Genomic DNA, 26,198 nt, shown 5'->3' with positions numbered 1-26,198 from the left:
AACAACAAAGCCAACAAGTAGTGCAAGGTGCAAAAGTGCAGCTTGACAACAAAGTCTTACAATTATGAAGTATTTTATTCAGTGAACATGTGGTGAAGAACAATGAAAATAATCCCACAGAATATGTACAATTTTATCTATTTGATCATTTGAAAGGCTTCATCAAGGCATTCAACCCAGCTGGAAAAATCGGGTGGAAGAAGGACTGCAGAGAAAGACAGATGCTGCATCTGAGCTGCGCATTCCTTAGTAAATAAACAACAAAATCAAAACAAAACAAAAAGCAATTCTGACACAGTTCCAAACTTTATGAGACAATAACTTAACAAAAGACCATTTATTCTGTCACTCTTTTTGTTCTTTTGTTTTGTGATTTGAGATAAAACTAGATGCTAATTTTTTTTTTGCTTACTAATAATCTGTACAATAATTACTGGTGAATTAACCCATGCAATTTAGCACTATTTGTCAATTCTTATATCAGTTGTTGTTAAGAAATTCAGGAAACAATTGCTGAAACAAAAGAACACCAATAAAGGGCTTAGCAACCAAGGAACCATAGCAGTAGACTGCTGTTTATTTATATTTCACCAGTAACCATGTCTTGGCTTATCTCTTTCTCAAAATTCCATCTATTTATTTGTAAACCTCATACCTCATTCTCTTTCAGCTTTAAGGCCTTTTATCAATTCATTTGGAAACACATGGCAACTTTAGGACTTCTCACATCCTTGATGGCTTTAATTTTTTATGTGCCACATAGCACACAAAAGCCTCTGTACTATCAGAACGAGATGAACTCTTTCAACTGATGACTGTTTAACAGAGACAGGTAATATTTTTGCAGTTCTTAACTCACCTGATGACTGCCAAGCTTGTCTTTCGCGTGTTGATCAAGAGCTGCAGCTCACAGCAAAGGCTTAATGAGATTCCTTTCCCCTTGAAAGGACTGTTCCTTTCAAGAAGAATCTGTAGCTAATCAGTGCAAGCCTCAAGTTGAGAGGATGATTATTTGAGAGGAGAAGGAAAGGAAGGATGCTGAGAGTTCTTTACAATTCCAACTAAATAGAGCTCCATTTATGTGAAATAAGCGGCAGGGTTTGCTAAAACCAACTGGCCGGAAAGCCTTAGAGTTGCAGTTCCTGTACAAGACCTTATCACAATGCATGCGTTACCACTTACCAGTAAGAGCCATACCAGTTAGCTACAGCAGCTGAATAAGCATCAGACTCAGCTGAAATTTCTCACATGCCACCTCATATATGGAAACCCCCTCACACTGCTGCTGATCCTAAGTTTATCATATAGCACAGTGTGCCACAAGTATCAAATCATTTGCAAAAGCTGCACACAAACCAAGAGTTTGCTGGGTGTGCAAGTTACATCCACAGAAAGCAAGTCGCAATTTCATGCAGTAATTGTGTCACCTGGCCTCTTCTTAATCCAGGATGCCACATATTTGTATGACTGCAATAAGATGAAACCAAGCCACTGAGTCTTCTGTTTAGTGTTTAAAATACAGGGCAAAAATATACAACACATAGCAGGGTTTTGCCAAGATACCTGAACAAGTGCCAAAGGCGCAAGCTTGAGAACTGGAAGCAAGACTGGCACGGAGCTCAACAAATGCAAGTTCTTCTCCCTCCACATAAGCCATGAACATTTTTCCAGACTGCCTCAGGACTTACAGAGAAGGCCACAATCTGGAGGCCTGGATCAATCATTATCAGCTTTAAAATATGTTATAGCTGTAAGACAGTCATGTTCAAACAGTATTTCAATACAAAATTACATTGAAGAATTCTGAAATTGCTGCTGGCTGGCCATGAACTAGCAAGCAGGTGTCTGAAGCACCTGGAATGCAGCATTAAACTGAGACCTAATGCAAAAAGGTGCATTATACCAGGCTCAGTTTGAGATTTTCCTTGGCAGTACATTTAGAGCTAGTACAAATAGAACACTTAGTAAGCTACATGTCACTTGTGCACATACATACAGGTGCTGAAAAACAAAACAGAAACAAAAGTCTCATGTAGATAATGCACTGCCACAGACATAGGATCAACACCTGCCTCTATACGAAGTCAAGGTAAAGAAAACACAGGTCAGGCATTCGCACACCAAACCTATGCAAATGCCATAAGACTAGCCTGAAGACTAACAGTTAACACTTGAGACACAATCATTAAGGTTTGCAAACTACATTATTTTGCTGAGTACAATATTCATAACCTTAATTTAAATTGCAGTCACAATTATGCTTGTTGCTAAAGCAACAATTCTATCTATTTAGAGAACTGGGCAAAGAAAATGAGAAATCCTTCAGATTCCATGCACAATAGACATGATAGATTTAAACTAGTAAATGTTCTAAGGTTATTTTTAAGATAAAATTTAAATGAAATGTTGATCTTTCCTAGAAATGACAGCATTTTAAGGTTTAAAGTAACCTTTTCCTGTTCAGTAATGAAATAAGTCTAACACACTGAGGGGAGGTTTTTCATGCCACTTTCAGATTCAAGAAACAAAACATGTTGTCATGAAAGACCCAAAAGGGATCTGAACCCAGAAATGTAAATTGTCTTCTTCAGTACCTGTCCATGCACAATATCACAGGTTTTATTTGGGCAGAAATTGATAGAAAATCTTGTCAGAATGACAGCTGCAGTCCCAGTTGGGCTTAATGGATATCAACCCAACAAAAAAGCACACCTTCAGCAATGGAAGGCTCCTGAAACACTGAAAACTCATGCAGTGCCATGTCTTCTCTTCCTACTTAACGAGCCAAATGACACCTGTCCTCCATTTTTACTGTCAGCCATCACCCTCAAGGTTTTTCAGTTTATGTTCTCAGCTCCTTCTGTCCCTTGATATTTGTTCCCTATTTTATCTGCCCTCTCTTGATAGCCCCTCATTTCTGAAGACCTTGTCTCCTCACTCTGCATGAGTGCCCACATCTATCCTGGCAACAAAATGAGTAGAGCATATCAAGTGTCACAATGACACAGTCCCCTCAGGCTTCCAGACACAAAAAGATCCTGCTGTGAAGCCCCTTCCCACAGAGGAGCAGAGGAGCACAGTGACCAACATCACAACAATGGCATTAAGCACATTTGGGGTTTTCATGCCCATGACCTGCAACAGCATTGGTCCAGGCCATGGTGGTTCTGCCTCTCTAGAAGACAGCAATAGGTGGCAAAGGCTGTCAGGGCAGTGCCCTTCCCTTTCACACTCATCAAAAGCCACCTGGTCATATATCCCCTTTGAGGAGCAACAGCAGCAACTTGGTCCAGCTCACAGAATCACAGAATGGTTGGGGTTGGAAGGGATCTCTGGAGATCACGTACTCCAACCCACCTGCTAAAGCAGGTTCACCTGGAGTAGATCACACAGGAATTTGTGCAGGTGGGTCTTGAATGTCTCCAGAGAAGGAGACTCCACAACCTCTCTGGGCAGCCTGTTCCAGTTCCCTGTCACCCTCAAGGTAAAGAAGTTTTTCCTCATATTCAGATGGAACCTCCTGTGCTTCAATCCGTGCCCACTGCCCCTCATCCTATCATTGGGCACCACTAAAAGGAGTCTGGTCCCATCCTCTTGACACCCACCCTTCCTGCATCTCCTGGAAGTCCTCTCAGCTGTGTGGGTGATCCTCTGCAGAGCCCACACCATGAAGAAGTCACATTGTATTGTGGGGGAGGAGATTGTTCACTGGAATTATATTGGGTTCACACTTTCTTTTTTTCTCCATTTTGGCATACAGCCTGCAGACAGGGTACATACCTCTCGTGCTCTCCCCATGACTGTAAGTGCAGTGCCTGATGCCCAAGCTGAGCTCTGCTGTTTGGTTTTTGCTCCAGTTAATCCTCTGGACATGCTGGTCCACTGGGGAATGTTTCTGGTACAGGCCATATCAGCACCCTATCACCCTTTTTCCCTGTCTTTGTCCCTGCCCCAGAAGCTCCAGATCTCACTTTCCTTCCTTTCCTTTTCACTTCCTTATAACTTCTGGGCCGTGTTGGTCTCCTCTGAGAGTAAAGCTGGGAATGGTATTACTTGAACTCTTCCGCTGATCCATTGCTGTTCAGCTGCAGCTGTGCCTTCCACTCTGCTTTTTCAGGCAAGAAGCCTAAAGCACCCGTGTTTTCTGGGGTGCAGCAGCAGGAAAGCTGTGGCAGGAAGCCTGGGCCAGGGATGTTATAGCTCATCACAAGGCTGACAGACATCTCGATTGCTGCATTTTTTTGTGGGAAAGTGTGGAGGCAGTTTTTAGGATTGAAAGATTCTGGCTATGAAGACCCTTTGGAGCTTCATATGAGCTGACATGTCAGATGAGTGTTGACAGCCTATCAAGCAGCTGACAGGGCATGGTCCTGCTCTGAACAAGGTGCTTCAGCCAAAAGCCGAGAAACAGGACTGGCAGGCCATTTCCTCTGCAAGCTGAAAGGAAAACAGGGAAGGAACAGATGCTTCCCAAGGAGAGATGCATATTTCCCTGTTGATAATAGGGGAGAGCTGAACTCCATACTAGAGGCCTTTATCAGCCTGTACTACTCCCATTCCTTGTCCTTAAAAGTCTGTCCTCTCAAAGCCAGAAGAGCAGAAGAACAGACTTTATCACTCTTCCCTTTGTCAGTTCTCCCTCCTTAGTCACTTCTCAGAAGAGAAGTGACAAAGATTCACCCTCAACCCTCCCTTCTGCTGCACGATGTGCTGCTGCTACTTTTCAGCTCTGCTCTTCATTAGCGAGCAACTCAGTCCCAAGTCAGTTCGGCTTCCTGAGGGCCACTAATCCAGCAGCCAGAGGCATCTGCCAACAGAAAGAAAAAGTCAAAACAGGCATTGAAGGCCAGGTAAGCGACAAAATAACTATGCCCACCTAAAAGCGATAAATGGCCATATGCCACCAGGAGAAGAGTGAATCTCTGAATCTCGTCACTTCTAGACACTCAGCTCTGCTGTGGCTCTCTGCAAGAGCAATGTTTGAAACAGCGTTTGGAGGATAGTGTTAGAGACCTTGATCATGACTGCCCACTGCAAATACTGCCCTCCCTCCCTAAACTGATTTGCCACTGACCAACAGGTACTGCAATCATGGGAGTCCACAGGGTGACAGCCAGACCTATGAGAGCAGGTTTTGACTCCCAAAATTTCATCCAGTGATGGCAAAGCAAAAACAGCAGCAAGTTCCAACCCACCACACTATCCTCAGTGCAGAGAGACAACCACTAGTCTTATCGGTCCAACATTGTGTCCCACACCCACAGTACCCTCCAGCGATCTAGGGCAGCGCACACAGAAGAGTGAAATCTTGAGAAAGCACAGTCCATGCCTTCCTGCTCAGACAAAAGTAGGGAGGAAACAGGAGGGAGTCGGCTCACCTGGGATGTGCTCACACGTTAAGTGCCACAGCTAGAGGGGGACTAGAACGGGTTGCCCAGAGAGGTGGTAGATGCCCCAGATATTCCAGGCCAGGCTGGACGAGGCTCTGAGCAACCTGATCTAGTTGAAGATGTCACTGCTCATCGCACTAGATGACCTTTGAAGGCCCTTTCCAAGCCAAAGCATCATATGATTCTATGATTACATCCCAAACTCCATCTTTGTTTTGCCCATGACAAAAAAGTCAAGAGAAGTTGTCAGGCAGCAGGTGCAATGGTAGCATGTATGAAAAAGCAGGAACAGAAAACAAACTAGGAACAGAAGCAGGAACAGAAATTAGATTTGTTTCTGCATATGAAATCCCTTTACAAGCATCACTGGCAGAGACAATGACAAGCTACAGTCATTTGTCTGAGACAAGCATGGGGACAAAATGGCACCTCCTAAAGTGGTTCCCAGAAGGGCTCACAAGCCAGAAAGCAAACACTCGTCAGATACTTTTCCTTCAGGTTGCTTTGATTCACGTGCAGTGGGATGTTCAGTATACAAGAAGACACTGACTCTTGTTCAAAGTAAAACCCTCAAAATACATTTAATGTAGTGTAAGCTCCCCAGAAGCAATTCCTCCAGTCCAGCTGGCTGATCCTCTTGCACCACACAAGATACACACAGCCCAATACCAGCCAGCGCTGAGCTATGTGGACCCTTGGGTCTGACTCACCAAGACACTGTTATTAGGTTATGGGAAATAGCTTAATGTCCACACTCCACCACAATAGAGACTCTTTATTCTTCATACATGAAGATCAGAAAAATACATGCAAACAGAAAAAAATTCCACACAGTCAAGGTACATCTACTCAGCGTTTTCTTTTCAGTATGGTTAAGAAAAGCAACTTCTCAGAGTCACAAGCAGCTGATACCAACAATTTGGTTTTTTATCTCAAAGGGGGTATCATCCCCTCAGGATTAACCAGTTCTAAACCTTTCATTTGCACAAGATTTTAGCCAAACAACAATACTTATTTACAAAGTAAATTATTAAGAACTCCATTAAAATTAAAATATTGCACAGATTTTGTAAATATTTTTTTATCTGGCTGATGTCAAGGAATTTGTAATAACAAGTCATAAAAGGTCTAAGCAGATTACTACAGAGGTGACTCCTAATCACTCCTCTCCCATAATGAAACCACGAAGCCTTTATTATTCAAAGTTACAGGTCACTGTGTGACCTCCTGTTCCAGTTAAACACAGGGGAAGTTTTGTTTCTGAGAAAACAGGATTGGGCCTCTGTGGCTTGAAAAATTTCACCATTCCATCAGAAATTCCTGTCTACCAGCCCTGTAGACTGCCAAGTCCAGCTCCCTGGTTCCTGAACAGCATCAGGAGGATGAAAACCACAGGAAGATTGGAAAAATGTGCAAAGCCAGAGGCAAAAGAAAATACAGGGTCACTCAGAAAGATCATGTGCAATTCTTGAGTTGCTGATAGAAAGAAAAAGTTTCTGGGAAGTTCAGACCTCTTTTTAGACAGACCTGTAACTATTTTTCCATTATGTGAGTGAATTGCAATGTTCGTGTATGTGTGATGTACGGTATGCATCTCTTGTAAGAAGAATTCAATAACTATGTTAAAAAGAAGATTCAGCTAACACAGTAGATACAAATCAACGACCACCTGGTGAGACTGGAGTATTATAGCCACCCGTCTTCAGTTTAAGAATGGGTACAGACCAGGAAAGAGAGCAGCACCTGTATTTTTTCCCAATATGGAACATACATAAATAGAAGACATCCCACAAATGGTCCTTCTCTCCCTAGTCCATTTTCCATCTGCATGCACCCATTGTCCAACAACATATGTAGAATACAGAATCCAGGTGTAAAAGTGGCTGTTACATTGCTAAATGTATTTAGGGTGAGATTCCATAAAAGCATCTAAAAGAAAGCTATGTTTCCAATCACAGTTGAAAACACCATTCCAAAACACACCATACGCATTCTTTTTAACATATTCGAGACTTCTAATACACATACCATAGTTTATCTAAGCTTCCATCTTGCCTATAATGTATTATTCTAACACAAAACAGCAGTGCCACAGTTCAGCTAGATCTTAAGGAGACAGACAATACCAGCAACTTGAAAGTATGTGAAAGATACATTTGAAAGTATGTGAAAGATACAGCTTTTTTGCAGGTATATAACTGTTAAGACATGGGCTAGGAAACTTAATTCATAATATTGACCAACTTCTTGCTTAAGATTCAGCGAGAGGGGTGTTTTGAAGGCCATGATCCAGCCACTAGAGCACTGGACTGCCCAGGACCTCTTCCCAGTTCTGTCAGAGTCATGATACAACTTTAGATAAAGCTCTTTTTACTTTCTGTGTACAGTGTAGCCAGAAAGCAAAAAGTAAAAGACTGAATATTCATATTCTCATTAATTACCCTCTCAATAATATAAATGCATACACAATACATATGTGTGCATATGCATCACACCCATATTACTGATGTACAGATACAGATATGCTTATAAATACAGAAGAGAGAATGTGTGCATAAAGTCTACCATAACAAGGATCTATATACAGTAATTATGGAAAGCAAAGCTTGTATTTAGAAACTAGAATATGTCTAACAGATTTTACTGGAGTCATGCATCCTTACTAAAAAGCCAACCATGGTAAAGAAGTTCAAATTATTCCTAAATATCCTTTAAAGCAATTACATTTATGATGTAATTTATTGCATTTATTAAACTACTAACATATGGAATGTTCCTTTTATGTCCAACTGCAGGTTTCCCAAGACACACAAATAAGTTGTGTAAACTGCTACAGCAAGAACGTTTTGTTTTGCTGTGACTTCCAGTGGCAAGTCCTGAAGGGTTACATATTACTACAGACTGTAATTCACTTAAAACAAAATACCAAGAGAAGCCAAAAAATTTCACTTCTTCGGGTCTGCATTAATGGAGAGGACTGAAGTCCAGATCCAGCAAATCCCTTATGCTGACTCTTTTTATCATGTGCATATTATTTAGTGCATATAATCAAACGAAGTTGAATAGGATATGGACACAGACAAAGTTTAAACAAAGGGGAAGCATTAGCAGAATCTGGGCTACGCAGAAGTAACCCACTGGCCTGTTCTGCCCACCATCTCACTGCTCTGAACCTGTTACCCATCCAGCCCCTCTGAAGCAATGTTTTAGTCTGTTGTACATGATCTATACACAGTCTGGTTCAAGCTATCACATGACATTAATAACCTAACAATATTTTGCCTTGCTAACTTCATTTCATGACTCCAGAGGACCAAATGGTGGTAACAGACCTGGCCAACGGGAAATACAAAAGTCAAATGCTAATTTCATTAATGTTCTTTTGCTTACAGAAATGAAAACAGGAAATTAAATAACTTCACCAATGGGGAAACAATTGCTTTTACTACTGTTAAATCAAATAATAACACCTGCAAATGCAGGGTTGCAAGGTTTGTTTCTTTTTCAGATGTACAGCCACTTGCTCTGAGAATCAGGGGCTTTTGTTTGTTTTCAATTATTTTTTTAAGTGAAGGGTGAAGAGAACAGAAAGCAGAAGCCAGGCACAAATAACTGTTTAACATAATATAAAAAATACCTATAAGAAGAGACAGTAAGCACTGAAGTCACAAACAAATATTACATTCTGCAGCAAACAGAACTTCCTGACAAACAATGCACACATATTCTGTAAGGAAAAATGCTTTCTCTACACCCAACTCACACACTTCCCAGTGTATGTCACTTCCAAGTTCCACTTAGACAACTTCTTTCCCCTCTCTGAGGGGTTTTTATCAATGTAAGCCTACACACAACTGGAATTTAATTATAAATTAAGAATATGTCCATACTGAGATGTTTGACTATCAATTTTAATACGACAATTATGTCTTTTTGAAGGTTCATTAACACTTTATTTGTGTCTTTATTAGGAAAAAAACCAATTAAAATCAACCAAAAGCCCAGCCATAGCAGTTGTAATAAGACACAAATGTTTTTTGAGCAGTATAACTGGTTCCAAAACATTATTGTATATTATCCAGAAGACTGTCAGAACTCAAAAGATAGATACACTTTCAAATTTTATCTATATATGCATACATATAAATATATACACATACACATACCAAAATGCCTCAAATCAGAAGGTTTTATGAGTGTAGTAAATTTGTTATGCTATTGTTATACTGAAAGTGAAATACATGTCCTTAGACAACAACACTTAAGCAAAAAATAGTGGAAACGTTGAAATCTAACTAATAACCTTCTTTTAAAAATAATTTTCTTCACTTTGACTTTTTTTTAGAACTAAAGAAACAAATTCTTGACAATAAAGATAAAAACCATACGCCCTTGTATTCACATTATAACTTAAGAACTTCTTTGGGAAATGTGAAGCATTGCTATTTTTCATTCCATCAGTCAAAACATCTGGATTTTAGTGGTTTTATAGCACAAACGGTTTGTTCAGAGTATAGCCTTTTCCCATTTAAAAAAAATTATACCCCCATTTCATTCTCATCACATGGCTAGCATATGTTTCATGCCAACTTTATTCAAGGCCAAAACTTGTTGCAACTCATCAGGCCAATTAATTATTTTAGGAATGTAAAGCAAAGAAAAAAATAAATTTGCAATCAAGTCAATAAGAAAAAAAAAAACAAACCCCACCACAACTCCAAAACACCAAAAAAGTCTATGGTATTCTGAGAAGGGAAGAGATAAATAACTATCAGATTGCTGGTTTCTCTCAGAGGGTCATTGTAACTGAAAAGGGGTGAAAGAAAAGAAATAAAGAATAAAGAAGGAAAGCTCAGTTTCTGTATGACCGGTCATCACAAGTGAAGTTTTCCAAAATAAGTAGATCAGATAAAAGCAGGAAAGAACTGCAGATTACTGAAATATTTCTCTTTCAAACAAAATACCGAAACAAAACAAAACAGCTTACCCCATAGAGTCATTGCTGAAAACATGGCTGCTTTAAATTAAGACTATTCCATTTGTCCGCACGTCCTCCTCAGGTTCGCTCACCATTTACCTCTTATTTCCAATAAAACTTGGAGATAAGAGAGATACAAGATCATTATCCATCTCTTTTTATTGATACAGAGAGGGATGCAAAATAAACAACGATTTTGTCCTTTTAGTGGGGGTGACACAATCTTCTTGTGGTTTTTGACCAGTAAAGGTCTGAAGTATATACATATAGACCCTGATTGGTCTATTCTGGCTTTGTAAAGCTTTGCTTCAGCATCAATCTAATGTGTTTTACTGTCCTCAAATTTTTTACTGTTACAAAATTCAATCATTTCCACTTAGCACTAGCATTGCCTCAAAGTCAGTGAGAAGGCAGCCAGTTGAGCAACTCTGAAGTGAAGATTAGCCAGCAGAGAGCTAGAACAACATTCAAACTGCAGATAAAGCTATTGAGAGTAAGTTGCTAAAAAAGAATGCACCCTTTCCAAGGTATCACCTGCACAGTGAAGGAATGAGCCTCACAAGGAAACAGCAAGGCAGGTTGAGCTCAGGAGCTGGATGAGCACACCAGGAATGAAGCTACAAGCTACAGTCAGGGCAACCTTACAGCACACTGCCGCTAGCAGGGGAAAGATCCTGTCCCTGGAGTTTTGCTGACCCAGCAATGAGTCATCCAATTGACAAACCTATTCATGTCTTCTTGACAAGTAAAAAAGGTGGGTTTTTTGTCAATTTAATTCAGGTGAAATCTGGTGTGATTTCACTTGAGAGAGAGCAGCAGTCCACAAGCTTTGGACAGCACAGATGACTAAAGAACAGAGCATAGGATGACACTGTCAAGTGACAACACTGAAGACAAGACTGTGATTTCTTGGAAGAGGCCACCTTAGCTGAAACAAGACAGACAGGGCTCATAAACAGACATTATAATGCCAGCAACTCAAAAGGAACATACACACCTCAAGGTTTCGAGGTGCCTTATCAAAGTGCTCCTTATTCCTCAAGTGCCAGCCTACACTAAATTATAACCCCTTGCAACTGTCAATTATCACACTTGCTCAAATAGTAAAGGACAGTGCCAAATCTAACCATTTTAGTTCTGAAGAACCATGCAGATTGTCAGTTTTGTGGCACATGATGGAAACTGATGGGTTCTTCGCAGCCTGCTTTCCTTGAAAGCTTGGGAAATCTTTCTCTAGACACTTCACTTCCAAGAACATCAACTCTGTAACACTGGGAAACATCAGAATGAAGGTTACACTTGCAACCGTGATTCTGTGCTTTGCATCTATGCATTATTTACACAGTACTGAAATAAGTGATGAAACACTACTTGCCACTGGACATCCACATCGGTGCAGAGCAAGACACAAGTTCAGAAATGAATAAAAATGTTTCATAAAGGAGCACACATTCCTTAAGCTGTGTATGTCAGAAGGTAAACAGTAACCAAAGACCGTAAACAAGAAAAGTTAAGTTTTTGGCTGACATAGTAGAGAAATGACCAGCAGGACAGAATTTTATCTCCGTTGTTACAGTGATGCTAAGGGAATGAGTTTGTAACAGTGTGAGCTGATTTAAAGAAGGTCCTTTCCCTTTTCCTGACTGCACACTCCAACTACTTCTACCAGCTCCAGCATTCTTCAGACCCTTTCACAAGACACTGATTTGGCAGAAAATAACCAAACAAAAAGACTGCATACCCTTCTGCCAGATCCATGAGGTGAATCAATTCACAGAGCTGATACGAGGCAAGAGAGGGGAACAGTATCTCCCTACACAGAGCTGCAGAAAACTTATGTCCACCTAGCTGCCTGTAAAACTGCAGTTAAAAAGATATACTACATTCTGGAAGCGATCTCTGATTATCTGCATATCAGATCTGAGAATACTTGCAGTTCCGAACTGCAAGTGTGGCCAGCATCCATATTTACACCTGAGGTCAATGAGAGCTGCTTTTGGAACAGGTGGAGAAACGTTAAGGACTTGGAAAACTTCTGGCAGTAATCTGTGTATTAGCTCCCACTTGCAACATGGAGATAATCACATGCTTTTCACCATTAAGATTAAATACTTCTGAGAGATACAGTTATCAGAGCAATAAATGTTACAGAAAAGCCTCAGAGAAAAATAAGTCTTCAGAGCCAGGCTCACTAGTCTTGTAAATAAGGTCTAGAATAAGGATACCGTAAAATACTCTGCAACAGCTCATAATTTAGCATGGCTTATTCTAAAAATCTAATGAAACAGAAAACCCGTGGAAAAAAAATATGTCAGGATTTACAGACACACTCAAAGGGCTAAAGTAGATCCACAGAAGACAGGCTTCACAATCCCAAATCTACTTTTTACACAGCTGTGAGCATTTCATTTTTAGTAGCCTTTGAATCCTCACAGGCACAGGTGAAACACTCATCCTTAACTTTGGTTATCTGCAGAGGTTATTTCTGAGCAAAAAAATAAATGAAGCAGGGATGCTGTCACCATTGAGAAAAACCTGAAATGTAGTAACACTATGCAGTGGGATGTGCACCTTCATACAGCCAACGACATGAGCAGGGAGGGAGCTGCATCACCACAAGCTGTTGCCCTGTGAATCCTGAGAGCACACAGTCATGGGTGATACTGAGGATAAAGAGCAGGAACAGTAGCTCCATCCCATCCTTGTGTGCCTACCCACTGGCATCATCAGAGACTGGAGTGATGGGTATACAACATGCCAAAGCAGAACTCAGTGGAAGCTGGATAATTTACACCCTTTGATAAGGCAAAGAAATTGATAAAAATAGTTCTACTCACAGTCTCTTTAAAACCATGCCTCCTAAAACCATAATAAAATGATCTACGATAAGTAAGAAAAACGTACAAGTGTGCTTTACAACAAACCTATCATTTAATCAGACCTGGAAATTCTGGGTTTAACTTTTTTGCTCTGTGCCAGACAGCCTCTGTGCCTGAGGCAAGTCACGTTGCTATCGCATGTACTGGTCCTTTCTCCATATGGTGACAAAGATGAGACTTCATGAGGTACCAGAATGCACATGCTAAAGCTTGTAAGGCAGTCAGACAGAATAGTGACGAGCATCCCAGAGAAACCCATAGAAGCGTGTCCTCAATTCATTTTCACTAATGACATGATGTGCAGTACATCTCAGTAAAGGTTGTCAAACTATCAATGGACATAAACAGTTCACTTTGAATTAAAAAAAATATACATAAATGTATAAACTGCAATACCTAAACATGAAAAAATTCCTCTTCCACTTGTTTGACGTTCTCAATAACTGCAGTGCATCCCAATTAGTGCAACAAAACCCATAGGAATCTGTGAGTACACAAGATAAACACCAAGGAAAGTCTGCAAAGCCAAAATTTCTCAGCTCCCACATTGACTACAAAAGTGCACCCTTGTCCAACCACCTACACCAAACTTCCGCCTTTTTCCAAATTCAAACTCACTTGCAGCAAGTTTTAAAAAACAACAAATTCACATTAGTCTGAGCTGAACATACTGAACTGCACTAGAGGTGCCACATCAAATGACGCACCAGCAGCTCTTTGTCTCACACAGTGAGAGACGTACGTACCGCTTCGGCTTTTCCTTTGACCCAACTTGCAGAACAAGAGAAGCAGCAGCGCGCTGCAGGGCAAAAGCACAGAGGCTCTACCTGGCATCCTGCCCACGAGCTAGAACAGATTTTGGTACCATGTTGTTTTATATATAGCAAGGAGCAGGTCCCAGCCTTCTGCTCAGGCTTCAGATTTCCAAATGGTGTGAGGAGTAACTGCTTGTAGAACAGGCTAATTTTGAAGTGAAAGAGGGCACAGGTGATGGTGTGAGCAATACTGGCAGAGATGCCTGATGTCAATCAGGAGGGAAATATCTATGCACTGTTATGTGAATTAAAGCAAAACTATTTCAGATAGAAAAAAAAAGGTAAAAATTGCATGAGACTGGACCTTCACCCCTTTGGTGTTTTATATCTTCAATGTCTCCCACTATCCTGTTACCACTCACATGGGTGAACCTATAAATATTTGTAACCACATCAGAGTTATTTAAGGTAAGTTATCAAAACTGAAAACACTAACTTTAACCTCTCAAAATACTCCTGAGGGAGCACAGGGAGCAGAAGGGGAGGAAGGAAAAAGAGCAGTAAAGTATACAATCTGGCAGACCTGAATTGCTTTACCATACAAAACCTGGATAAAATGCACATTAAGGAAAAAAAAAAAAATGTACATTAGAGCAAGCCAAAAAAAAAAAGGGAGGGGGGGTGAGGATGAGGGTGTAAAGGACCAAAAATGTACAGAAAATTCTCAATAAGATCTCTGCATGCCAGCATTATGACGGAAAAGAAGGCATTTATTTAAAGAAACTAAAGATATTTTAAAAGGTTAACTATTACACACACTATTAGAAAACCACTATGGAGCAATTAACATGTTACATTGGATAGGAAAAAAAATCTAAAGAAAAATATTGTGTACTTACTATCATTTAGTGTCGTGAAGTCCAGGAATCGATACTCATAGCAAACATCTATCTTTGTTTCTACCTGGGGCCTCTTCAAAGTTGAATAGATATTACCAGGTCGTTTTTCATCATGCTTCTCTAGTTTGTTCAATCCACAACCCATTTCAGCAGCTCCTAATACAAAAAAGGTAGGGAAAGGAAAAAAGGAACAAGTATTAAAACCACTCACTTTGGGTTTTTTCTTTCTGGTTTCTTGCAACACAATAGTACATTATGGTGAATTTTAGTTTTTAAATACAAGCTACCTACAAACTATATGTAATTGTATAATTAAATGCTCAGATAGTAACTGAAGTATATACCACTCATATCAACCATCAGGCATACTTTTATTTTACTGGAAAATTGACAGTTTAATGTAAGTGTTTTACATCTTTCACACGTATTCAGTAGTATACTCCAGAAGACACATATTCCATGATAAAAAGTGCCTGAAAATGCAAAATAACTTGCTAATATAAGGGTTGACAACTTAATAACAATTTGTACATTTGCAGTTACTATGAGAGCAGATAGTACTATCTTTTACAAAGATCTCTGTAACATTCAAATCAATATGTAGACTTGTAATTCAATGGAAAAAGCAAGCTTGCAGAGAACTAAAAACTACCTGACTTCCTTCCACCTCATTTTTTCAGGTAAGCCACAGGAAATAATGGCACTTTGCAGAATTCATCTTCAAACCAGGAGAGGCACATAACCACAGAACTGGACTAGATAAATCTAGGTCTCTTTAATAAACTGCCAGCCTACAGCGTTTTAAAGGATTACTCCTGACAACCATTTCTGCTACACATTTAATGTTTCTCAATATCCTGCACATTACGGCTCATCTGAGTATGAAAGAATGGAAGAACTGCTTGGTGAAAATACTCAGATGATCCAAATCCTCTCATTCCTCTTCAACAATGTTGGTCAGATTGACGCAAATTATTTCAACCAGCAGCGAGCATAAGAAGATAAAAAGACACACCAGCTGGCACCTGAGGTTTTTCATCACAACCCACCCAACATCCTGCGTCCGCCTACACGGAGAAACTCTCACTTCAGGGACGGAGAGGAACATGCAGAACCAAACAAACACCCAGCAACAAAGATGGGGTCCTGTAGGCATGGGATCCATTCAGTGTAAATGTGCTGCATGAAGCATCATAAAGACCTGTTGTTCAGCCTCCGTGCAACCTTCAACAGGCAGCAACGAGCACCTGAAAAACGTCAGTCACAAACCAGGGCTGCTTTTACCTTGGCAGTTAATAAAACTAAAGCGGAGAATGAAAAACTAGTTCATGTTCTCTGTCTACAAAGATGCACTTATAAGCTTATGCTGCAACTTCATCCTCAAAAGGGTTTGGAAGTCAGTAAAATTTCCAGCCCAAACGTATTTGGAATCTACTTGTAGAAATTTATTTATACTTCTGTTGTGCTTTAACTTTTGTAATTTTTGTCCCTCCCTCATATTTCCTCGTGAAGTCATTTTTTTTAATTTTCCCTATTCCTTCCAGTGTTCTGCTAGGATAAACGTGCCCAAGACCCTTCCCATCACTTGGAAGACAGGACCTCTGCTCCCTTCACCAACCCACTCACTCCCATTTGCATTACTCCTGGTTTCATTTCACTACGTGAACACAGGTGACCATATGCTCAAAATGAGATCTTAACAAAGCCAATTAAAACAACATTAACGCTTCTCTGGCTCTACTGCAAATAACATGACCAGTGCACCTAAAATCAGTCACAGCTGAAACACATTGAGTTTACTGTCAGCCTCTCTGTAGCCAAAGAACCTATTTCTCTTTATTTTTATGTAACACAGCTAATTGAGGAGTTCCCAACCTATAACACAGGTCTTTGCTCAACCCATAGCTTTGCTCTATTCCATTGCCTTTCCACTACTCGGTAACAATCCCATCCCATGCTTCTGCAACTGTGTAAGAGCTGGAATTCATTTCGGGCTTAACAGTGGAGCCCAACTTCACATCACCTGCAGAGTCCATAAGTGAACAGGTACAGCTTATTACAAAGTCACTAGTAAATACATCAAAATAGGACTGACCAACACATTAAACCTTAAAATAAAATGCCATAGTAAATATTTGATCACATGAAAGCTGGAAGCAGAAAGAACATTTACTAAAAAGACCTTCAGCATCAAGAATAGATGATGTTTCAAACATACTCCTAATTTTAAATATTTGGGGATTCATGAAACAGATAACAACCTTCCCTGCTTATTTCAGCAGAAAAGTAAAAACTACATGATTTTAACCATTTCTGTAAATGAAAGCTAGGAGGTTGGGAATTTTTTTTACATTTCAGGTTAAAAATCCTGAAGATTTTTTCCTCTTCCCCAAAATGATATTTTCTATTTTTTTTTCTTTTTTTTGGAATGACAACTACTCCTATTAACTAAAAAAGGGGGATTGTTCTTCCATAAATACAGCAGTTTCTTTCTTTTGCTTAAGTCTAAAATGTTATTTACTTTAATATATAAAGGTAAATTGTATATTAATGTGCCTAACAAGATACAATGAGTATTTCCATGGTCTGCAATTGAACACATCCAGCAGTACACTTGTGCTTGAACACACTGTGGAATAAGGAATTCAGACAGCAACCGTAGAGAGTGTATCAAATTTCATGTCTCAGTGATGGCCCAGTAACTCTTACACATCTTAAGTGTATGTTATGGCACTTTGTAAGGAAAAAAAATCCATTTCAGAGGTCATTAAGCAGCAGTGCCTGCAACCCTTAGTTAGACAAAGAGTCTGAAATCCACAGGACTCTTCAGACAGCGAGGGTTGCAGAAGGAGGCCCTAGGGACTCAGTATTTCACATCATGGAGAGTTTTGCATTCTTTCCTAAATTGGGGTGAAAGTGCTAGAAAATACAAGCCTGCTCTTCCAGCGGCAGCCACGGACACTCTCCTGTGCTTCGCCAGCAAACATTTCCCTTTGAGAAAACCAGTTCACCTTCATCGTCCACTCAAGTAGCGATCTCTGTGAACAGCACCAACTCACAAGCCATTCAGCATGGAGATTCCTGCCCACTCGAGACAGGACTGAAAACATCCATTTTTTGTATTAATTCAATGAGTGACTGCTTACCAGAAGATTGATTTTCACCTTCCTCATGCTTGGCTAAAACTTCAATTAGTGTCCTTGAGGATAAATACTTCCTAATATTGCGTTAATTATAGACAATTATTTATGTTACTAAAGCACACATATGGAAAATTATGCTTTCGCTTGAATAAAAATGAGGTGTCAGGAGAAAAAACAAGTTTCACAACATCACAATCTTTTCCACAGCAATTAGGATGCAAGCACTGCAGCAGTATAAAATAAATCTTAAGAAATAAAGTTCCTATTTTAATACAGGAGTCTAAGCATTAAAAAAAATCCAGAGATGTATGAAAACTTAACGTTTTCTCAAATATGCCAATGATGTGTGTATGACAAGTAATCACTGAATCACCAGATTCTGCTCAATGTTATCCCACAAACTTCCCACTGGGACAGCTTGCTTTATAACCTTCCAAAGATTTTTAACGTTAGTTATTACCCTCTTCCTTCCTTTCCTATGCAGCAAAGTTCACCTGTTCAAAGTCTTTCCATCCTCATCTGAAAATATCTCCTTGCTTTTCAGTTACTAATCTAGCTGTCAACAGGACATTATTCATCTTCCTAATTTTCTACATTGAAGTTATCAAAGAATTCTGTAGGAAATGTTCATCACTGATGCATTCAAAGTAATCTAAACCCACTTCAATCCCCCTTTTCAGCAGCTATATTGTTTTGCTATAAGGGATGCTTAAGGTTACTGTACTACATATACTTATCTTGGCTTTCTATACCCACATGTGAATTCTACTTTTTTTTATTCAGTATTAAACCAAAATACGACAACTAACATTCATTTTTTAGTAGGGAGTAAATTAAGAAACTATTCTTAAAAACATTGCAAATATTTCAAATATGCCTTGCTCTGCAGTGTCTTCTAAGTCAAACTTTTACTTTTTCATTAATGTAAAAATTAATTATCAACTCGCTAGTTCCACCCTGACAAGAAACACCTTGAATGACAGAAGTAATATCTAATGGAGAATATTAACCACTAAAATTAAGATTTAGCTATGGGCTCTTACAGCCACACATGCTGGAAAAACTAATTCTGTCCACAAACTCACTTAGATCACAAAATAATCTTATGCATGCTCTATGATCTTGATAATCTCTAAAACTGTTCTTGTGTTCAGCCACGTGATGATAAAACTAGAACTGAAACCCAGTTCTAACAACAGATTATTTTTTTTAGTCTATATCTCATTTTAATTTTGCGAAACACAGAAAATAGAAGCTGTGATGAGTTGCAGAACAGCAAAGCCTACAGCCAACTAGGTCCTAAGTTCATCTTGTGAATGACAGCAAAGATCCTGACTGGTTAGGAAACAAGCAGCCTTCTCCTGTAAACTGAGCCCAAAAATTTAACCTGGGTTTTGTACACCCAAAACAAACACCCAACTTGCAAGCCACAGAATAAGTGTCTTGCTGCCACTTCCTCCTTCCCATTACTGTCCGTCGTCATGTATTTTAAGAGTAGAGGAGCATCTGGAGAAACGGGAAAGAGACCCACCCCTGCAGGGCAAATGACCTGTCCTTGAACACTCCTCAATGCAAGTTTTACTGGAACTGGTACCATCCTCTGCCATGAAAAACAAAAAGTTACAACAAATTGTACTCAGCAAACAAAAAAACCCAGGATTTCCATTTTTAAACACCAACATGATCCACGAAAATGAGCATATCTTGAATAAAATACAGGAATTTTTATAGGTCTTTTAGATATCTGCCAAGTTTTCAACTCATCATCTCTGAACCTAAGCTTTGTTAAAATACTTCGTGCAGCTTGGTTTGCTTTCTCACTTGACTAACTTGTGTTCAAAATAGATGAAATACAAGTTCAGAATTAGCAAAGAACAAGCACAAAAATAATATCATGTACCTACCAGCTTATTTTCTTGATAATAGTGGCTCAGGCCCAAGGATTCCTTTTTCGCAAGAAAAGGGCACAAAAAGAGAAGAAAAAGAAACTGCCTTCTATCTAATTTTTTGTTTGGGGCTCTTTTTGGGAATAAGCAGAGCTAATTTTCTGATGTATCGCCCCCTCCTTTCATGGAACTCCATAATAATTTATCTCCAAGGAATAATAATGGAAATTACACTGAAATGTAACAGAACCCCATGGTAAATGGAAGCTTGAATAGATTACCCAACTAAGTAATTGAAGGGATGTTTATCAACCAAGTATATATTGGCTAAACAGTTTATTTCAACTATATCAATATTATGGAAAGCGTTGTGTCAATGACTACTTACAGGGATAATCTGAAAAGGCTTCCTAAACCATTCTTTAAAATACATACAGTATTGGAGCCAATTGCTAAATACACAGCATTGGACTGAATATTCAGATATCATCTAATACACACGTCAGTGCAATACACTACCACCTGAAATAGAAACAAGGTAATTTTAATATTTATAATGGCATCCAGAGAAAACGTGCTGTACAGGCAGATTATGTTACTGTCAGCTTGTTTTTAAGCGTAACTAGTGAGAATAAACCTGCTTGCATTAACTCATTTAAAATCTTTCTTGTCCAGAAATAGTGACCTCGTTTCGTGAGCTTTACCATGAATAAATTTATTTTTTAAAATACATATCATAAGTCACTCTTAAAGCTCCTCTCACTTAAAGAATACAGTGTTCTTACTGGGAAGTGCAGCAGCAAAACGAGATAACTGCAATGCATTAATAGGTTTTCCTCTCTATTTTGGTTAAGTCCTTTCATCCTGGTTCTTCCTTCCCTGGGTAATACTTAGCTACCTCACAGGGATGCTAGAAGGCTTTTACAAATAATTACAGGACTTCACGTTTGTTGTGCAGTAATGAGACGCACTTATTTTCTTAAACCATCACTCCTGCAATCCTGACCTTTCCATTTTCAAAATAATAAGCACTTCAGGCTCAGCTCAGTTCACTTGCTGGCATGTGGTCACTTAATTCTTCCATCCTTCCCAGCCTACAAAACACCAGAGTGCTTAGTCCCCCATTCAGCTCTAAACAAGACCTGAGAGAGCTTGCAAATTGCAGTCCAGTCCCTTTCCTAGCATAGTTAATGCAATGAAGCAGAAGCAGCATAACAATGCAAAAAAACCCCATCAGGCAGAGCAGCATAACCAAAGCAAAGGATTAAAAACACCAGACCTGACAAAGTGGGTGTACAGGTAAACAAAAAAAGGAGAATAGTGTGCTAGGATGATCCCAGAATAGAAGTTCCCGGAAAAGCACCATGTTCCTGACATATCCCCATTTTTCCCACCCTGGCTCACCACTACAATGGCGTTTTGTGAGATTACACCATTAAGAGGGAAACTCTTTACCAAGAGATATCTACTTGGTCTTTCAAGAGTATCACCATACAGGTAACTATGTAAGCACATATTCAATAAATACCCTAATAATTTTTATTTGTGGGGAGGGATCAGTTGTTTAAGTAACTAATGTTTTGTAACTAATTAATCAAATAATTTGAAAGATTCTGAAATACATATTTTGAAAATACAAAGAACAATTACAGTAAATCAGTCCTATCTATTGCTGGATGTCACAACTGACCAATTTTTTCACCATATACTTGCCAATTTGACTAGAACTATCGGGATTTTAAACTTGCAGCTGATAACTGAATCACTGCTTATAGAAAGGTTGGTGAAAGAATAACCCCGGATTTATTCTTTATGATTGATTTTATTTAAATTAAACGGTAGAGCAACCCAAGTAAATCTGCAATTAAGGTTTTCAATTTCAAAAGGCAAATCTCAAAAACTAAGGGAACTCATTAGTGAGATGAACAGGAATGAAAAGTTGGAGGACGTGAGCACAGGGGAGGTCTGGAACATGTTTAAACTACAATATGAATATCTGCAGAATTTGTAACCCAAGGAAGTGACAAGAGAATTCATAAGAAGGTTTCCAGATGCAGCGAGATGAATTACCTAATAAAGAAGGAAAGGTAGAATAAGCAGAGAGCTTTCAGGGGACAGGGGAAAAAAAAAGCTCAGCGGAGGAAACTACAGGCTCAGATCAAGAAACACCAGCATGAAATGAAATGTGCCAGAAGTCAAGCCCAGTTAGAGAGGCCAAAGATACCACAACCAAACAGAAGCAGAACACAAATCAGGGGGACTAATCTGGACTCACACCAAGAACTCTGGAAGACCTGTCATGAAGAACTGCAGATCCAGTTCCTAGAATTAAAAAACAAACAACTGCACCGGCTCTGGTACCATCTCCCTGAGAGACAAGAAAATGTACTGCCTACGTGAAAAAAGGAGGAAAATATAATTTGGCAAATTAAGACAATTGCAAGTCTAGCCTCAAGAGTTTGCTAAGCTTTAGGAAGAAAACAAAATAATACATAGATAAATATTATATGGATTCAACAAAATTGGAACAAGCTACCTTGATAGGTCTTATACACGAGTCACAAAGAAAACAGAGCCCTAGAACGCAGCAGGTCAAATAATGCGACATGGTGACAACGTGATTTCAGCAAAATATTATTAGGTGCTATTGTTTTTATTATTGTGTTCACAACACTAGTCTTGGGCTCAACTCTGCTGCCCTGCATAGCATACACTTTCCTCTGTGCTGTCCCTGGTTGGGGAGCTACTTCTGTGGCCTCCCTGCCCAGGAGCAGGAGCTGCCACCAGCTGCACATAAATCTCTCTGGGGAAAAAAAGCTGGTTTGCATGTGTGTGCACGGGGGAGAGAGGGTGGGAGGAAGAAAAGCAAAGAGGATCAGAGAACTGGTGGAGGACTAAGTTCTGTTGTGCTAGTGCTGGGGAGCAACCTCAGGAACCCTTGGGTTGGTGAGAGACCCTCGCTCTTCATCCCACCAACATCACCCTATAATGCTCATCCTAAAGATGTAATACTTAGTAATACCATGATGCTGTCTTTTGGTACTGAAAAAGATTCAGATGGTAACACAGATTTCTACAAAATACTCTCAGGCAGGTACGTGGTCAAGATAAAGAAGTGTTAATATCACTGGACAAAGTACTGGTAAAATTTCTGCTGAAATACCATGGCTGCAAACATTCAAGCAAGGTGCCTCCAAGTGAAGACAGGCCAGTACTGAGATGCTAAGAAGGACTAGAGAACTACTCTCAAGAACTTAAGGGTAAAATACAGGAGCTAACATTTATTATCTGGCAAATTAAAGACTGAGTAGACCCGACAGAAGCATGCATAGGAATCACAAACAGGAATCCAACTTTCCTTTAAAGTTCATCTCACACCACTCTGAACCCACAGAAAACAGACATGAAAAACAGATGCATACTGCAACGTATGCCTGCCCAGTAGCTTCAAGGACAGTGAGTAAAACCATGTTAAAACACAAAGCTAGGCAGACCTGACAGTCCTATGCTTACTGTCTTTTGCTAGTTTACCATGGAGTAAAACCCTGGCCAACCAATTTGGGGTAAAAGGTAAAGTGGTCCATTGGAGTGAGGTATGAAGCTATGGGATCTCCCATGAAGTAGGAGGATGGAATAATAGTTAGGTGATCATTTATTTATTTAAAATAAACACTTCATCAATTTTGGTTTTTATTCTTCAAAAGGCTGTGGCTCCAGCTTTTACACCACACATTATAAAGTCACTTCATTATCAATTCATTATGCCCTATATGTTATCTGTGTTTCCCGATACCACAGCTCAGAACTCCCCTAGGCATTTAATCACAGCTGTATATACTCATTGCATGCTACATTCTCACCCTCGGACCAGGGGAATGCCAGCATTCAAGCAGTGGAAAGCCCCTTGTCTAATGTAACTAACTTGAGGTTAAGTTAGATTCCTAAAATAACCCTTCATTCTGAGACTTCTTTTTTTCCTTAGAAAAAACAGAAATTAAATACACAAGTGTGACCACTAGTGTTGTGAAAAAGAGGGTTATTGCCAATAACTTGTTATTCAATACCAGAAGCTGAAATGGGTTGGATTCATTAAAAATAAAACCTAAAAGCAGATGTACAGAAAGATTTCTCCTTGTAAACTAGAGATCGTTTGTGTCTTGACAATGTTATTCTCGTACTAAATTTTAAAATAAAAGAAAAAAAAAGGGGGAGGTGGGTGTTTATGGGAATAAAAATAGAAGCGGCACAGAATCATACCAGAGCTTCCAAACTTTGGCCGAAGACGTTAAAGAACGTATTGTCAGCTATGGTTAATTTTTTATTATTTTACATCTGCCAATCAGTGCAGCACAGCAGCCACCCCTCCCGAGCCCCGGGGAGCCTCCAGTGCGCTCAGTCGGGACAGAGAACAAATTGCCTCCCATTAATTACTTGTCCGAGTTGGAAGAGTCACAGAAGAGCTCTGAAAGTCCACCCAGCTATATCCCCCTCTTCCAGAAATACAGAGGCTGTGAGAAGTAGGTGTTCTGACAAGAATTTAGATAAACAAGAGAAGAGGTGTATTTCATGCTCAGATATACAACTGCTGACCCATGGTCGCGCTGCCTCTCCTTATTTTATAATAAAAACGTGATGAAACGGTGTCATGTAGTTAAAAAGGACAAGATCCAGCCCAGCCTCTGAAAATAACAACTGTACAATCGCAAGCCCCAGCACAGCCACACGATGGCACGTCGCGGTACCGCCGCTTCCAGGTGCCCGGCGTGTGAGGAGCGGCGCCGGGCAGGGCGCAGGCGGGCGGGCACCCACCCCGGCTCCCCTCACACCTCTCTGCCCTGCCCGGCTCTGCCTCACCGCGGCGGCGGCCGGACGCGAACAACCGCGCTGGCTGGAAGCGATTTTCAGCCACGCCGCCTCCGGTCCCCGCAAGCGCCCCGGCGGAGCCCGGGGGTCTCCGCACCGCCTGACAGGGCGGCACCGCCCGCCTGCCCCGCCGCCTTCCCGGGCCTAACAGCCAGCGAGAGCGCGGAGCTCCGCACCGGCCCCTCGGCAAACGGCGGGACCGAAGCGGGCGGGACCGCCGCCCCCTCCGGAGCAGCGGTTTACCGGCGCTGCACACACCGAAATCACCACGGGGAGAGGGCGGGAGGGAGTGCAGCCCCCCGCCCCGGGAAAGCCTCAGGCAGCCCCTGCAAAGCCGGGCACGCCGGCCAGACCGGCCCCGCTCCGAACTTCGGGAGCCAGAGGATCAAGACGAGTCGGAGCCGCGGAGCCGCTTTCCCCGCTCTGCCGCGCCGACCCTGCCCGGCGCCGACTCCCGACCGGCCCCGTACCCCTCTCCTGCCCCCTCAGCAAGTTCACCCGCCGGGCCGGGCGAGCGGTACCTGGGACAGGCGGCGGGTAAAGCGCAGCCTGGCAGTGCTGAAGGATGCCCGGCGGGCGGAGACGGCCGGCCCCACTGACAGTGCTTCCTCCTCCTCCTCCTCCTCCGGCTGCCGCCCGTGCCCGCCCGCCTCGCTCCGGGGCCGCTCCCCTGGTGGGCTCCGCGACAGGGTGGTGCCGGGGCAGCGCCGCGCCGCCACACCGCCCCGCTGCCCGACAGAAAGTTTGTGCCGCGCAGCCTGGGGGCGGTGGCACGGCGCGGGGAGGCGCCTCCGCGGGGCCGGGCCGGGCAGCTCCGCGCCGAGCCGAGCCGAGCCCCGCTGCCTGGGGCCGCGGCCACTTCCTCTTCCTCCGAGCTGCGGGGTCGAGCCCCGCGCCCAGCGACAGCCGCGGTGAGGTAGGGACGCGGGCAGCGGCGCCTCCCGCCTGCGCCACCGACACGGCTCCAAGCGGGAACTACTCCGCCCGCCGGCCAGGGCTGGAAGCCCCTCACTCACTGCCCGCCTCAGCCCCCACCCCGCCCGCACAGCCCCGGGCCCAGCTGCGCCCCCTTCCCCTCCGCCCCTAACCGGGGTGGACTCCGCTAGTTGCTTTCAGTCCCACACCATCAAGCCAGACCTGGGCTCACCACAATAGAACCGTCCTCCTTACACCCAGAGCCTGAACCTCTCCCTTCAATGTGCCTCTTCTCTCATTCTCAGATAGTGGCAAGACTTGTATAGGTCAACTAAGTCCAGCTCCTTCAGCTTCCCCTGGCAAGACACATACTCCCGCCGTGGCAGCACTCCCAACTTAACAACTTTCTTGTCACAGGAATGACACACCTGGACAGAGTAGGTAGCCTACAAGAGCCCTACTGGGTGCCAAATAAAAGATAATCTCTTTT

At 41.5% G+C, this 26,198-nt stretch overlaps 1 protein-coding gene across 1 annotated transcript in view; it reads right to left on the bottom strand.

Annotated features, from left to right (window-relative positions):
- Positions 1 to 25,723, bottom strand: part of RFTN1 (raftlin, lipid raft linker 1) — a 98,874-nt gene extending 73,151 nt beyond the window's left edge. The window contains exons 1-2 of the mRNA XM_082046353.1: positions 25,315 to 25,723; positions 14,902 to 15,057 (exon numbers count right to left, since the gene is read on the bottom strand). Coding sequence (XP_081902479.1) covers positions 14,902 to 15,046 — 145 coding nt within the window. The 5' untranslated portion in view covers positions 15,047 to 15,057; positions 25,315 to 25,723. The remainder of the gene's footprint in view (positions 1 to 14,901; positions 15,058 to 25,314) is intronic.
- Positions 25,724 to 26,198: the final 475 nt, after the last annotated feature.

This window comes from Streptopelia decaocto (assembly GCF_964273445.1).
Source record: "Streptopelia decaocto genome assembly, chromosome: 2".
Classification (NCBI taxonomy): Eukaryota; Metazoa; Chordata; class Aves; order Columbiformes; family Columbidae; genus Streptopelia; species Streptopelia decaocto.
The sequence above is the reverse complement of the archived record's forward strand: the minus strand, read 5'-3'. Positions and strand labels throughout refer to the sequence as shown.